Source organism: Typopeltis vanoorti, chromosome 21, assembly GCF_054136105.1.
Source record: "Typopeltis vanoorti isolate ZY-2024b chromosome 21, IOZ_Tvanoo_1.0, whole genome shotgun sequence".
NCBI lineage: Eukaryota > Metazoa > Arthropoda > Arachnida > Uropygi > Thelyphonidae > Typopeltis > Typopeltis vanoorti.
In genome coordinates this window covers 31,922,885-31,939,322 of record NC_143569.1, presented here as the reverse complement: position 1 = coordinate 31,939,322, position 16,438 = coordinate 31,922,885, and the positions used below count along the sequence as shown (strand labels likewise).

The 16,438-nt window shown below is 31.7% G+C and overlaps 1 protein-coding gene across 1 annotated transcript in view; it reads right to left on the bottom strand.

Moving 5' to 3' along the window:
• Positions 1-13,589: 13,589 nt before the first annotated feature.
• LOC150094714 (hemicentin-1-like) overlaps positions 13,590-16,438 on the bottom strand; it is a 36,230-nt gene continuing 33,381 nt past the window's right edge. The window contains exons 16-17 of the mRNA XM_090411647.1: positions 13,741-14,052; positions 13,590-13,612 (exon numbers count right to left, since the gene is read on the bottom strand). Coding sequence (XP_090267773.1) covers positions 13,590-13,612; positions 13,741-14,052 — 335 coding nt within the window. The remainder of the gene's footprint in view (positions 13,613-13,740; positions 14,053-16,438) is intronic.

Below are 16,438 nucleotides of genomic sequence, written 5' to 3'. Positions count from 1 at the left end.
TTTAAGGCGAAATGATCTGCCCACTTTGAACACACATCACACCTATACCAAACTAGACACAATAAGATAAATTAAATACACCACATAGATTGTTGTAGCTAAAATTCTTCCAGGTCTGCTTTGTTCTCTGTAAGATGAAATATAAAAACGGCATGACCAGCTCACAAAAATCGTATTTTGCTTCCTGCGAATAAAATGGCTTCTACAAGCAAGCGTGCTGGGATGTAATATTCTCTCCAAAGGCGCCACCTTGTGTATAACATGGTAATTATTATACCGAATTACGTTTCAAACGGTGAAATAAAACAAACTTCAGATCAGTTACTAACTTTCTTACTTACCGATAACTAAATGTACGTCATCTTAGAGTAAATTAGTGAAATCAACCTTTATTAAGGATAAATATTTATATAGGACTCAATCAAGCCAAGCTGATTTATGAAACTTAAATCTTACCACAGGATTTCGTTGGCGAATATTTTTGGAAGCTAAATGAATAACAAATCATTCCAATGTCATAATAAAGCAGTTCTAATTGAAAAAAAAAGTTAGGAGCTTGGGGAATTTTACATATTAGACAGTAGGATGCATTATCTACTATATGACAGTCCAGAATATAACGTTCAATGCATAACATATAACACATTTTGGATAGTTTGAAATTTATAATACTCATTATAAGATTATAGATGTGTATCATTATAAAAATGAAATACGTAAATTAAATAGAGAACGATGGCCTTTACGAGTTCGCAGCTAATATATTGCATTTTACAGAAACAGATTGAATGTGATTGCTCATTCTCAATAAAAAAAAAAAAAACACCCCTAGATACCGCTCAAGGCAAACATTTTATTTCGAATCATCGGCAATGATGTCACTGAATTTTCCAAAGGAATTTGAAGTTACAGAATATTAGTTTTATTTACATGAGAAGTTCATTCACATTATTTTCAACTGGTATTTTTCTAGATATTGAAACGTGTTACACCAAGTTCGAATCTACAAAAACGTGCTAAAACAAGTAAGAAAACTTGAAGGAGAACACCAGAAAACCAACATCTTTACACTAGAATATATATGAAGAGATTAATTAAACTATACGGATATGAATACTACTACAATAAAACATTACACTGCCAAAGGAAAATCAATGGAGCCTATGAAAAACTAATGAATTTCAAATCAAGTTCTTAATTTTTTTTTTTTTGAGAAATTCGGATGAATCCTTATCATTTTACTAATAAATTTTGCTAATTACTAATAAATTGAAAAAAAAAAAGATAAAATATGTACCAAACCTTTGAAACTCTAAGGCTTCACTTCAATTATATATTTATGAAGATTTTTATATATTTAAAGACAGAATGCTTTAATTCTTCATATCCTGTATGTTTCAATAAACTTTCTCTTACCGTTAACTACAATGGCAATAGTTTTGTTCAGATTCGGAGAGACTCCATTATCTGCCATGCATACATACACACCATCATCTTCCTGAGAAATATTTGGAATCACTAAAGTTCCATTTGGAGTCTGGTAATTAGTCAGAGTCTGTGTTAGGTGCTGTTCACCTGTAGAATGAATATGAATTAGCTAATGAGTACTTCCAATCCTAAAACAGCAAATTTTTTGAGAGGTAAAATTGATAAAGTGTTTAATTGTAAATTTGTCATTTTGCATAATTACGGTTTCATTCAAAATATTTCTTCAATTTTTATTTCAATATTAATCATAAATATCGAAATATTATCTTTTGGGTTTCAGTACGTAATCTTAAAATTAATGATTATATGAATTTTTGATAAGGATATTTTCAAGAGTTTATTTATTTATTTACTTGGTTATTATTTTTTAAAGAAACTCAACATATAATGTTACAAGATCATAAAAGATACATATGATATTGATATCGAGTTTTAATGATCTTGTAACATTTAAAGATCATTTAATGATCTTTAAATACAGTGTCATTTCTGTAAACTAAGCTACCAAATGAAAATCGATGTTCCATATTTATTGCTGATCAAACATATCACTGATTTGTTTCATATCACCTTTTTTTTTACTTTAACACAAGTCTCTCTTTAATATTTCTTTATAAGTAATATTAATATATTATATTACATATAATAAGGTAACTATTCTAGACGTACAAGGAAATGTGAATTCTGACCAAAATGTGATATACCTGAAAGTTTTTTCCATGTTATGCGTGGTTCTGGTGATCCAGTTGCTTTACAACGGACGATTACTTCCCTATTCAAAGATGCAACAATATCGTTTGGCTCCTCCACCCAGTTTGGCGCAGCTTGTTAGAAAACAATTTATTCTTAGTAAGCATTAGATATAAATGAAAAGCAAAATATTTAATTTTGAAATAAATTAGCCAAAGAATTGAATCTACATATGACATCGATATAATCAAATTGAATTTGTTTCAGAGATTTTAAATTTTAGAAACGGTAACTTATTCATACCTTCTACGTTCATTGTAGCAGAATAACTATCTGAACCAAAGTTGTTGCTTATAACACAAGTATAGTTTCCACTACTAGAAATGGACACTGGGTTAATTATGATGACGGAGAAATCATTATCGTTTTTCACGGTCACATCCGAAATATCAATCACTGCTTTATCGTTTTTTAGCCACTTGAAATTGAGGGGTTTTGTTCCAGTAACTGGGAAACACATAGCACTTGTTGATACGCCCACAGGAATCCGAGGTTGAAAATTGAACGGCTTCACTTTAGGAGCAACTGCTGAGAGGGACATATGAAAACAAATATATAAAACACTTTATATCATGCATTTATGGCATGATACTAAATAAATGATTAAACTATGAATAAAATAGTAAACATGTCTGTGCATGGTCTTCTTAATGTTATTACGATGCCACTGATTTTAAATGACAGAAATGACTAATAATAACAGTCGACTTAATAAGAAATGTAAATAAATAGATAATATTATAATATGAATATGTGATGTGCATCATATAGGCAAAGTAAATTATAAGAAAACAATATTTTTATATGACCTCCACATATGAGTGCTTGCACAACCTATAGCAGATCAATGTTCGTTTGTGGACAGAGATCCACCGAAAGAAAGCAATAATAGAATGGAATAATTTAATGAAAAAAATGTTAATTTTAGTGTTGTTAGAGCTGGAGTAATATTATTACAATGACTAGATCCTAAATAAGTAATATGCAAAAAAATGTGTAATTTAGCATCCAGTGTTTCCTTTAATATAACGTCCGAAAACTAAAGTAGCTGTTATTGAAATTTTCTAGATCATGTGTGACCGGGATTGTCATCCCTGTCTAAAATAAAGTTCGTTCTCTCTAACTCGGAACACAGTCGGAAAAATTAAAAAAAAAAAATTCTGTACGTTACTAAGTACAGCTTCATGTAATCTCAATGCTGAAGTTTCATTTCATTGCATAGTTTCTGGTATTTATATTTTATATTATAAGCTTCCAAAAGCAAGTAATATGTACTTACCACCGCCAGCCTTTACGATGGCAGCCAATAGTACGAGTCTGGCAAGCTTCATCCATTGGACGCTTTTGTACATGGTCAACAGTAGTGTTGAATTCCTTGAAGTCCTAATGCAAAATATTTCACACTAACGATAACAAAATGGTTAGAAGTATATATGCAAGTGAAAACGCTGTTCTAATAATAACAAATTTCATCATGTCCCTTTTTCACATACAAAAGTGTTGTCTTAAATATAAATAATGGCGACAGAGGTGAACATTCAGAGAAAAATATACACAGCGCCACATAGTGGTTAATCTTGATATTCTGAGCTAATTATATAAACAAGGCGTAGGGCGCCACATCGTGTCAAAAAATGGAAATGTAATGATGAAAATGACTTAAAAAATTCTGATAGATTGGGAGGTAAATAACACAAATCTTTAGTTAAGAATCTTGATTGACTTTGTTACTTTTGTTAATACAGTGTAATAGTTTATTATTCGTTTTCCTATAAGTATAGTATATACAGTATATATGATAACTGAAGTAAAAATCTCCTAGTATGAAGAAAGTGATAGTTATATCTGGACGACAAAAGGTTTGATATGGGCTATAAATATGAGTAGTTAAATCATTAAATATGTACAGTTTGTAATAATGAAAATGTTATGATATCATGCCTGCATAACATTTCATAATTACAAATTATTTACATTTAAATGACCGGGTTTTATTTAAATGAGATAATTAGCTGAGGATGTATCTCCAGCTGTCACTAAAAGTATTACTGTGCAAAATCATTCCCTTCATATTATAAAAGATAAAAATGCTAAATAGCATACTTAATACAGATAGGACTGAACACTCACCATAAATTTTCAAATAATAAAAACGAAAAAAAAAATTTAAATAACTTTTCAAAACATATAATTCAACGCATCCTTATTCGGATATCCTGCAAAAAAAGTGCAAATAGTTTTGTAAATAGATAACTACCATTATTTTTCTGCTGCTTTTACTATAACAGAAATATAGGCCTACGCACAGATAATTAATAATATGCTGACTTGTATTATTCATTTACGTCACCAAGTTTTGTTCCTCGCTAAGTATTTCCTATTTCATTTGTCTCTAAATATTTCCTATGTCTCGCTATAAACAGCAAAACAGACTCAGTTACTAAGCATACAAGGTATATCTGGATGGATGATTTTCATAACGTTACTTAGTTACCAATTTCCATTAAGTACTTTCTATAGCATTAAGAACTGTATCATTTCGTTTCGGAACAATTCGGTGGCTGAACGTAAAGGATAGATTGAAAGAGAGCTGGAGAGAGGGAGATTTGCACATGCATTATCTCATGATGTTTCAACGGAATAACAGAGAAAAGTCCTAAAAGGTGAAATGGAATATAACATGAACAAAGTAGAAAAGGGTATCTTGGATGATAACTATACCATGAATGGTGATGGTGACATTTTTGGTTATGGATTGTCCAACTCCATTGTCTGCTACACATTTATATATTCCAGAATCATTTTCAGAAATTGCTGCAAACGTCAATGTCCCATTTGATGTAACCAAGGGAGAAAAGGATGAACCTAGAGGAGATAAAATAAAAACTTGTATTACACTTCTTTAGTGTAATAATTTTCAGAGAATTTAAAATGTTTAAAATGAATAACGTGTGAATCAAATTTATTTATATAATTTGCTTACAGATATTTTCAAATCACTATATATCACAAATATTTCTTAGATTTAGTTAGCGATTTCAGTTAGGTTGGATATACACTGCTTGTCAAGAAGTCAACTGACACCCTCTCCTCATGGGCAAGGTGCATTGCGTCATGTAATGAGTCAAGTGTTTGTAGCCGGTATAAATTGGAGGAATGTGATGCTTCCAAGTCAATGCAACTTTGTCCGGGTGAAATAGTTGCGAGAAGGGAACTGACGGAGTTTGAAAGAGGCGTAGTGATAGGAGGAGGCCATGTTACTGGCCTATCTTTTTGGGAAATTGTTGACAACTTGGGCCATTCCAGGTCAACAATCAGTGATACTATATGCACGGGGAATCAACTGTATCCGCAGTATACGATCCACCACACTCTCCGAACGTGATCATAAGGTGCTACGATGGATAAAATGTAAAAACCGCCATTCGTTAAGCGACATCATTCGTGTTCTAGTCGATGCTCGGAACTCCGTTGACTGCGGAGTTCCGAGCATCGACTAGAATACGAATATGCACAAAACATGCAGAACCGAGGGACAAAATATGGGACTTGCATATTGCTAGGACCAATATGCAAGTCCCATATTACCCCAACCAACATGCAGCGTCGTCTTCAGTGGTGCAAAGAGCGTGTACAGTGGGACGTGGAAGTTTGGAAAGTTGTGTTATGGAAAGAAGAATCACGATACACCTTCTACCGAGCAGAAACGTGTGTGGGCGTGGCGGATGCCCAGTAAATGTCTCTTTCCAGAGTGTGTAACCCCAACTATGAAATTCGGAGGTGGTGGTGGTAAGATGGTGTGGTCCTGTTTTACTTGGTTTGGCCTCGGACCTCTGCTTGTGGTGCCACGAACATTGAACTTAAAGAGGTATCCGAACATTCTGGACAATGTAACGCTTCCTACTTTGTGGCATTTCTACAAAAGCAACCTGGCCATTGTCTCTTTTATCAAGGTAATGACAGCGCCATGACATAAGGCGGCTGCGTGGTTTGTGGACATGAACGTCACTACATTTGACTGGCCATCACAGAGTCCTGATCTCAACCCTACTGAACATCTGTGGGATGAACTGGAACGTCGGGTGAGATCAAGGGACATTTGCCACACAACTGTCCAGAACCTCATCACTACAGGAAGAGTGGTCCAAAATTTCCATTGATCGCTATCGTACCTTGCGGAAAGTATGACCCTTAGGATTACTGCATTGAACATGGCGAAGGGAGGTCCTACATCTTATTAAGGTGGGTGCCATGGCTGTTTGTCCCTCATACTATGATGTCCACTGACTTCTTTCCAAGCAATGTAGAAATCAAATGCATGCAGTGACAATATATACGGCAATATTTTCACTATTTTTATTCGGGACGATTCTTTATTGTCATCATCTTCTTCCTCATCCGCCTAAGGCAGGTTGGAGGTTACCCTGAATAATAGTTTTCCAAATCTATCAGCAACCAGCTTGAGATATCTCTAATATCTCAAGACCATAAACTTACAGAGATTACTTAAACTAATCTCACTCGAAAGATTTTCAGATAACCTCCAAAGAGGCATTCAATTCGCTTCATTATAAAATGTTATTTAATAAATTAAATGCATTGTGGACAGTCTCCACTACTTGCTTGCCACTTATCTAATAGGGAAAATCCCAATAAATTCCTGTTCTCTCAGTATACTGCTCCCTGTCATAGCGTGCACTTTCTACAATAATATTCCATTCTTATATTTAGAATGGAATCGAATACAACGTTCTTAAGATTATTAGTATAATAGTTAAAACAACTAAAGCGGCGTTTTTTCTTTCTTTTTTTAAGAAACCGAAATTTACGAAATTCTACACGAGCTTCATCATCAGAACATCAGAACGTTGTCTTCATGCATACGCACTGCTATAATTAAAAATGAAATCTCTGGGAAGGCTCACATATTGGCGTTTATTATAATATATTTTCGGATTTGAAATTTTAAAATATATAATGAAAGCCAATCATAAGCTAGATGGCAATATGCTGTTTATTTTAGAGTTCAATGCTGGAAGCCGCAGTTTATTCATGCTGATACCGGCATAGAAAAAGAAACTCGTAATGTAAACCCCTCATTTCCCCCACTGAACATTTATTTTTTTTAATGACAATCCAGTGCATGAAAGGCTGGAAGATCCTGGAAGTTAGATATCCTGTAGGATACTTTAAAGAATACATTCACACACAACTTCCGAAGATGGGGGTGGCACATCGGATGATAAAGATCATGTACCACCTAAATATTCAAAAACATTCATGCCCCAGTGATGTCATCTGTTTCTTTCCCAGAAAAGCAATTTCTTTGTTTATTGTACGCGGAATTTCCTTATAGTGTTCAAAACCTTTCACTACATAATCTTTAAGCGTGTGCGCGCATGTGTATGTGTGTATGGGAATTGATATAAAAATCATTTAGCTATTATAAAGCTCCTAAATGTAAAGCAATTGAAAATTTCTCTTACTCTGCTTTTTTTTTCGGAGGAAATACATATTTGCATTTCCTCCGAAAAAAATTTATTGGTCTCATTACTGAGACCAAATATATATTTGACGAATGTATAGATAAGTGCAAGAGATTTCCATATTCCTTATAAATGGATCTAAAATAGATAAACACTCACCAATTAATTTGTACCACGTTATTTGAGGCACAGGAGATCCAGATGATGCACACTGTATAGAAAACGATTTTCCTGGTGTGGTAATTGTATCCAAGGGTTCATGAACCCATTTCGGTGGTGCTATATTTAAATAAGGAAATAAACCTTATAAGGACACCAACGTAAAGTGCATATCGTTAAAATTTTAAGTTTGTATTCTATTATATTAAGTTTAAAGAATTTGGAATTTTAAATTTTGAATATTTGCAGTGATAAATTAAGTCTTTTGGGAACAACTTCAAACTGGACATATAGTAAAAAACGATGGCAATGGCCGTAAATGTATTATGGTTACAAAATTGTTTTATTTTAATCTTCTGTCTTTTATTAGCAATTTTGAAACCAATACAAAATACAAGTTTGCAGTAAGAACATTCTGATTTTCGAGTTTTTTATCCATTATATTTTCAAATAAATAGAAAACGTAAGGCAGAAGCATGGAACTACATGTAAAAGAAGTGGGATATCAATATTACTAAAGTTGAAACTTGAGATTCAAAATCTGTATTTATTATGTCTTATTGTCCCTACACACCAAACGAAAAATAACTCAAAAGGAAGAATTACTTTAAGGGCCAGTTTACAAATGGTTAGTTATTGACAATTTTTAATATAGTTATACCAGCACTTTTATATTTAAAAGGTGAGAAAAATAATTTAAATAATTTTTTTACATACGTCTGGAGCCTGTTTGTTGAAATGCCTATTTACTATTCATTATCAGTATAACATTTGCAATAAGTAGTTATAAATGTTGTAATTATTACGTTTCATAATTTCATTAAGTACTAAAATTATCATTCCTAGCTATTATCATCTACTGCAACAGATCTTCTGTTTTCATGAACATTTATTTAGAATGACTGTCATCTTAATTAAGAAACGTAAAAGACTGAAATGAATACTTGCCTTCCACAAAAAGAGAAGCTGTATAACTATCTGTTCCTTGCTGACTAGTCACTGTGCAAGTATAATTTCCGTTGCTACTCAAGTTTACTGATTCAATCATCAAAAATGAAAAATCTTTCTCATTTCTCACTGAAACATGAGATTCATCAGCAATTGGTTTTCCATTTTTCAACCACGAGAAATTCAAAGGAAAAACTTCTGATATAGCCAAGCAAGTAGCAATCGCTTTCTCTCCAACTGACAATCTCGAAAAAATGAACGGCTTTACTTTTGGTCCATCTGAAAAAAAAATATATATATATAAAAATTCAAACTGATTTATTTTTACATTTAATTTTTTATACTGCGAATTTCATATGGTAACTAACAACTAGCATTCAAACAACAATCGAAAGTTAATATGGCAACAAGAAGAAAATATCATTACTAGTGCCGTTATGCTTGAAGGGCTACATCAGAACCGGATACCAGCATAACATAAAATAAAATATAAATGAAAACAAAGAAACCTTCTGACACCTTTTTGATTCCTCAAATATTTTATTTTTTTTTTTCGTTGTTGAAATCAGTAGGAAATCGCTTTTCACCTCACACAATCACTGAAGTTGAGTACATTTATAGTATGTTAGTAAATTAGATAAAGTGGTTTTGCCAAAACGAACCAATATTAATTTGTACAGAGCTGTGTATTTTATAGTCGATTTTCCCGAGTTCCGGATTAAAAACCAGCGTTTATTTCAGAAAATAGAACCCTAAAATTCAAAAATTAAAAAAGATTCACTTAACACTGCAATTATCTGAAAACAAAAATGCAAACCGTTTTCCTCTGCAAATTGAGCGGCATTGAAGACCAAATAAATATAAAAATAACTAAATACCACTACGAAATAACGAAAATCACGACAACTAGATGGACGCGATATTACTTTAGATAAAATATATTGCGTTTTCTAAAGAGCCTAATCGAGCAAGCAAGAGATAAAGAATATGATCAGATAAATATCATCAAAACACTTATTCACCGAAATATCTGATTAAAAAATCTGATCTTAAACTGTCATAAAGATTTGTACACAACAGCTAATTTTTCTGTAGATCAACTTGAATAGTTTTCTTCTGGTAAGAGTATTGATCACAATTATACCCTATCCACCACTCTCTCGTGCAATTGAAAGCACCCTTAACTAATTTAACTCTTGGAATATGACTGCAGTTATTTTGGAAGATTCAATGTAAACGTAAATTTACTCTTAACTTTTTAGAAGGATTAGTATTGTCATATGGAATCAATGAGACTGTGACGCAATTTATTTCTAACTGGTAGTTTAAATCATATTTTTATTTATTATTTTTAAAGGTCGAATGCACATCCCCTTCTACAGAAAATCTCATTCAGAAATGCTTCCTAACAGAACAGGGGAGAAAACAAAAGAGATGATTTTAAATTAATCTCTGTAGTGGAGCACAGTTAATACGAACAATAAAAACAATCCGATATATATCGACTTATTTAATTAAATAAATAACATTTATGCAAACAAATGACAAACAGATGACGTCTATGAATATATACTAAACTTGTACCAGACAGATAAATTACCATTTACCTTTCGATTGCAATATTTATCATTAAATAAATCTTTCATTCCTTGCACTTAGGTTATTTGTGCTTAAATAAAATTTGAAAATAACGAGAAAACTAAGACAGAGCTGTTGTTACTCACCTTTGGCATAAAGGACTCCACATAGGACAGCCACAGCCAAGCAGGCGTAGTAATGTTGATAGGTTGTTGGTGCCATAACGATACTGCTAGAAAATTGTAGATATTTAGTAAAAAGGTGTGGGAACTGAAGTACGCATCTGAGATTCAGAATTATTCACATCACTTCCATTTGTATCTCACCATCATAGGTTTCAGAGATAACTTTAGTACATCCAAGATGAACTGAGTATATTAAAATATCCTTTGAGGAGCACTCACATTTGTACTCTCCTTAGTTGGCCAAAATGGCTACGCACAATGTGGAAAGTTACTATTTACAATAGGTTTCTAGCGCCACATTGTGACAGAAAATGGAAACATGAAAGATAATCTAATTCTTGATATATGTAAATATTTTTAATTTGTTATACACGAAACTGGAACTTCTAATTCACGAATTGAAATTCAAATTGTCATCCTTATACCTGCTTTACATAGAGAAGGATAAAGTTAAATTTATATGTATCATTTTCAAGTCAATTTGTATTTACAAATCATACTAGCTGGGAAAAATTTATAATTTATTTAGGAAAACAATTATAATTAAACATGATAAAATTATGGACTCAAAAATGACATGCCAATAGGTAATAGTAGTAAACACAGGATATCTTTTCTTAAAGAAGAAATACTAATTTATTATTATCACTTCTTAAATTATATACAGATTCTTTGTCTGCTTTTGTGAATCAGAAAAGCCAGGCAATGCTATTGTACATTAGACAATTAATGCCTTTGTATGGTCAATTTTCTTACATAAGGAGTATACGAGTATATTGCGTATATTCATCGATTATGTGTTCGAAGAGATTTCATTTGATTTGTATTTCCATATATATATATATACTCAATGACAACACACGAAAAGTTTTACACACGTATAATCTACTAAATATTTCTGATTCTGGACATTTCGAAAATGTTACAAGCCGAGTACAATGATGAAAGGTACACACTGAATTCAAACCAACCTTATACAAAAACGTGACTTCAAACTTTCAGAAATAATGCACTATATTCCAGAGACTGAATTATAACGGAGACAGTATTAACAGAAACTAACCATAAGCAAACTTTGAACAATACGGACATCATAAAACAGATTTCAAATTCATTTTACAGATTTCTTTGTATGAATTTTATTGGATGAAACCGTTTTCATTTTCAAGCAAAGTGGTTAAGGAAGTAATAATTTCACAACCAATAAATGCTATTATATTCGTGTTTAAATACTATCTGAAAATATTCGAAAAAAACACACTCACATAACTGAATAATTATTTAATGGTGGAGGGAAGGGGCATCACGCTACCGTTTAAATAAAAAAAAAAGGAAATCTATTCGCACAAGACCATATTAAAAATATTAATTTTAGTGCTCTCTAGAAGGGCTTACCATGTACCATAATAGTCACCTGCTTCTTTAACACGGGGGGTACTGCATTGTCAACCACACATTCATAGACACCTCTGTGATTTTCATTTACTTCGTTAATAATGAGCGTGCCGTTTGTTGAAAGTGGTTCTGCTTTCAGAGGAGTGTTACCAACACTATCTATGAAAGAGATACAATAAATATATAGCAATGAATTTACGAATAATTTACGAATAGAAAACGACAATATTAACTTCAGGTTGTTTCCTAAAATTATTCACTTAATACAGGTAATAGCAATAAGAACAAAAAATCGCCATAACTATGTTACATTTTGAAGTAAACTAACATTTAATGTTACTTCCAGATATTTTCAATATACTCAGCATTAGATATAAATTATTATTATTATTATACAATATACAAGCGTTTACATGCTAAATCCAGCTATTTCAATATATACTAAACCTTTGGCGTAAGTATAAGTGAGTTATGCAAAAGATAAAACAAATAGTAAATAATGCATCTCTTGGTCGCATTTAATTACCAAATTATAGATAACTAGGTATAATATTTAGAGGTTCATGTTCTAAAAAAAAAAAAAAGGTGATTTTACCTAAAGTTAAAATCAACGATTTGCCATCTTGTTATCAACGAAAGGACTTTGCTATCAACAAACTATGCGTTCGAATACTACTGTAGTATCAAGGTTTCTACATGTCTTCAGTAGTAGATGATTTCACAACTCGGTTTGTGATCGGAGAACTTTATTGGGGAACTGATGTGGCTTTAAAATTACGTTATTAATTTGTAGGGTGGAATTCTCAGATTATCTAAATCGCTGATGGCACTGATATATTGTTTTCAGATTATCATGGGTGGACATTGGCATAAAATATATTTTAACTAGATAATCCTTTCAAAACTTGAGATTTTTTTTGTTCATTCAAATTACGCTGATTATAAAAGTGAGGTAAAATAAAGAAAGGATAAAGAGAGCAAACATTAAAATAATACATAAAACTCATTCCAGAATTTTAATCGTAATGAAATACAAGATTTCTCTCTCTCTCTGAACATTAAAAAAAAAAGCTGATTTAGCATCTAAACAAGTTTTAAAGACCCCTACAACAATGCCAGCAAGAATGACCTTTCATCATTCACGTCGTAGATAAATTGGAATAATTTTAGATAAACAACACTGATGATTATCCCACTTACAAATGAAGCATGTTTGTCAAAGAAATGCAGATATATTTTTTTTTGTTTTTTAATTTAATTTAGCAAGATAAATTCTTGAGATGGGAACATTCTTCATTTTGCCATGTGAAAGTATCAACTGCATTGATATTTCTAAATACAACATTGATTTGAAAATATATATTCTCATTTTTATATCAGCCTCACACACGAAATATTTCAAAACCGGTAGTCGTTAGTGCCGTGTATGAGCATAAATAGCAACTAAGAAATTAATAAATGTAACAACTACCTTGAGATGCAAATAGTTTTGTCCAAGTGACTTTTGGTGGTGGGGACCCCGTTGCTCTGCACGATAAGAATAATGAACTTCCAAGTGTTACCACAGTATCCTGGGGTTCCTCTAGCCATTTGGACGGGGCTATATCACAAAATTAAAAATAACTGGATGAAGAAAAAAAATCTTCTATTTTCTGTTAATGCACACTGATAAACTACATATATTAGAGACATTTAAAATTCCTAGGACATGAAGAATTAAACTGAAATTACACAAAAGCAGCAAAACTTACCTTCCACAAGTAAAGTTGTTGTATGGCTGTCAGAGCCAAACTTGCTGGAAACAACACAGGTATAATTTCCTTCACTGTTTACTTGAACAGGATCAATGAGAATTACAGAATAGTCGTTATCATGCTTTATCCTAATGTTAGCAACACTGTTAGGAATATCTACATTATTTTTCATCCAGGAGAAAGAGAAAGGGCCTGTTCCTGACTCAACAAAACAAGTCGCACTAACTTTCTTTCCCAGAGATACACGAGGATCAAGCTGGAAGTGTTTGATTTTTGGTGGTTCTATAAAAGAAATGGGACGGCCACTAACTAAAAGTAATGGAATTAAAATATCACTTGTGATCAGTGATGTAAATAAATATATAAACCGAACGTATATTAAGTAAAGCTTATTTCGCTCATGAACTTAACATTAAAACTGATTAAACAAATGGATGAACATATTTGTAACGGCTTCAGCTCTGTTGATAACACTACGCTTTGAATAGTTCGATTTCACAAATTTATTAGTTGTTATATTTTGAAGGCCAAAAATAGATAAAGGAATATCTCCGAGGAAAAATTCTGCAATTTTAAGCGAATAATCTAATCAGCGTGAAATTACTCAATTTCTTATAATTATTTTGCTACAAACAACATATTTGAAACTTTCGGTAACTTAACTTTAAGCATAACATAAATAGCGTACTTACCGCTCGTGTTAGCACAGGCTAGAAGACTGAGAAGCGCCATGATGAACAAGCTGTTACTTCTGAATTCTTCCATTGGAGAAACGAGTTTCCAAAGAAACTACTGTAGTATAATTGAATGAGAAACTTGAATCTAAATTTTATATACAAGATTGGATTTATATAACTTAATATTGACAATTTTTAGTAAACAATACCTTCTTTATATCTAGAAAAACGAATCACTGCCAGACGAAAATTGTATTGCCACCAATGTAGCACTGTTACTGTACATACACACAACAGTATGTGTATTAAGCCAATGGAACTGTAGCGCCACACGTTGAGAAAACAAAGCATTAACTTAATACAAAAATATTAATATTTTATTGCATTTATATGGCTATCAGTACTTAACCAAGAAATCAAAATCTAGTCGCCAAATCACCACATTGATGCTTTTATATTTCAGGATAGATTCCAATAATAATTTTAGAAAACCAAGCCTATAAGTATACTGTGTAAATATAAGCATTACACAGTATTTTCAAAATTTCATTGATTTCTAAAACGCACCTGAAAAAAAAAATTTTTTTTTTCTATTTTCTAATTCTGTTTATGATGTTCATTAAGAGCATAACCACACATTATCCAAAGCGGAATCCTAAATAAAGTGTAATATGATTTATATAAGATTTTCCTTGTGAATAAATATGGTAATACGATTCGAAAGAATAGTCCTTTTTATTGTACTAAAGATTCTCAGAATAATATCATACTTATTTTTTAGTGCACGTGAAATAATTCATAAGGTAACATTCACATATTTTCAGCAGTCCACTATCAGCATAAGACAGGAAGAAATAAAGTCTTAGATAATATAAAATATATAAAACAAAAAATGCTTGGAATTGATTGGTTTATCAAGTTGCAGAAATTTACTAGAAATTATTTCACCTATAGTCGAAAGTTTACATTTCATAATTTCCAGTAAGGTTCCAAATAAAGTCTAATGTAGTTAGTTTATTATTATTATTATTACATCACATCTCCAGGGTGTCCAAAGACTCATCGAGGCAGGGCATCTACTCTACAATTCTTCGTCTCGCTAAACCACTAGTATTTTCACAGACAATAACAAACATCCATGCCCAAGGCGGGATTTATTTCTATTTAGTTTATTTCTATTATAAAGATGCCAACACGAATTTAGAAACACCAATTTCATTGTAACAATCTCTACAAATTCTCTCTCTCTCTATGGTTATTTCAATCAATTTAATAGTATAATTTTCGAGTTTCATATATCCAATTCCTTGGAAGCAAAATATGAACACATGAGTATATATACACACACACACACATCCCAACTACACGAAACTATGCATATTGAAGATACTGCAAAATTCGATTAAATCGGGTCACTTTTTTTTTTTTTTTTTTTTTTTTTACATACGAGCGCATATTTAAACACAGCTCATAATTTCATATATGAAAATAAGAAAGTGAATTTTTTTTTGTAATTTTATTTATTTATTTATTAAATTCGTTCCTTAATAAAACGAATGAAATAGAACAGTATTTTCACTAAACTTAATTAACAAATAAAATATTAGTTTCATTTTTTTTAGTTCAGACAAACGAGTAGGTATATTGAAGTATGCATATAATGGGAAGTATTTATAATTAATATTCTGTGTATATTTTACAACAGATCTCGTAGAGCATTATTAACAGAGCAGTGATGTGATGCAATAGTTTCTGAGTATAACTGGGGTTACTTAATTTAAATACTCCAGAAAAAAAAACTCCGTTTCTGAGGCAATCTGGAACTATTTTATAACCATATATTTTTCATTATCAAGTTCTTTTGATAGCTATCTAAACAAATGATTCCGTTTTCGATTTCATATTCAATAATTCTAAACATTCTTTTGCAAACATTAAGACGCCAGCTAGAATAAATTTGAAAGACCTGTCTTCATCCTATTATAGATTTTAACGAAAAGCTGAAACATAACTCGTCC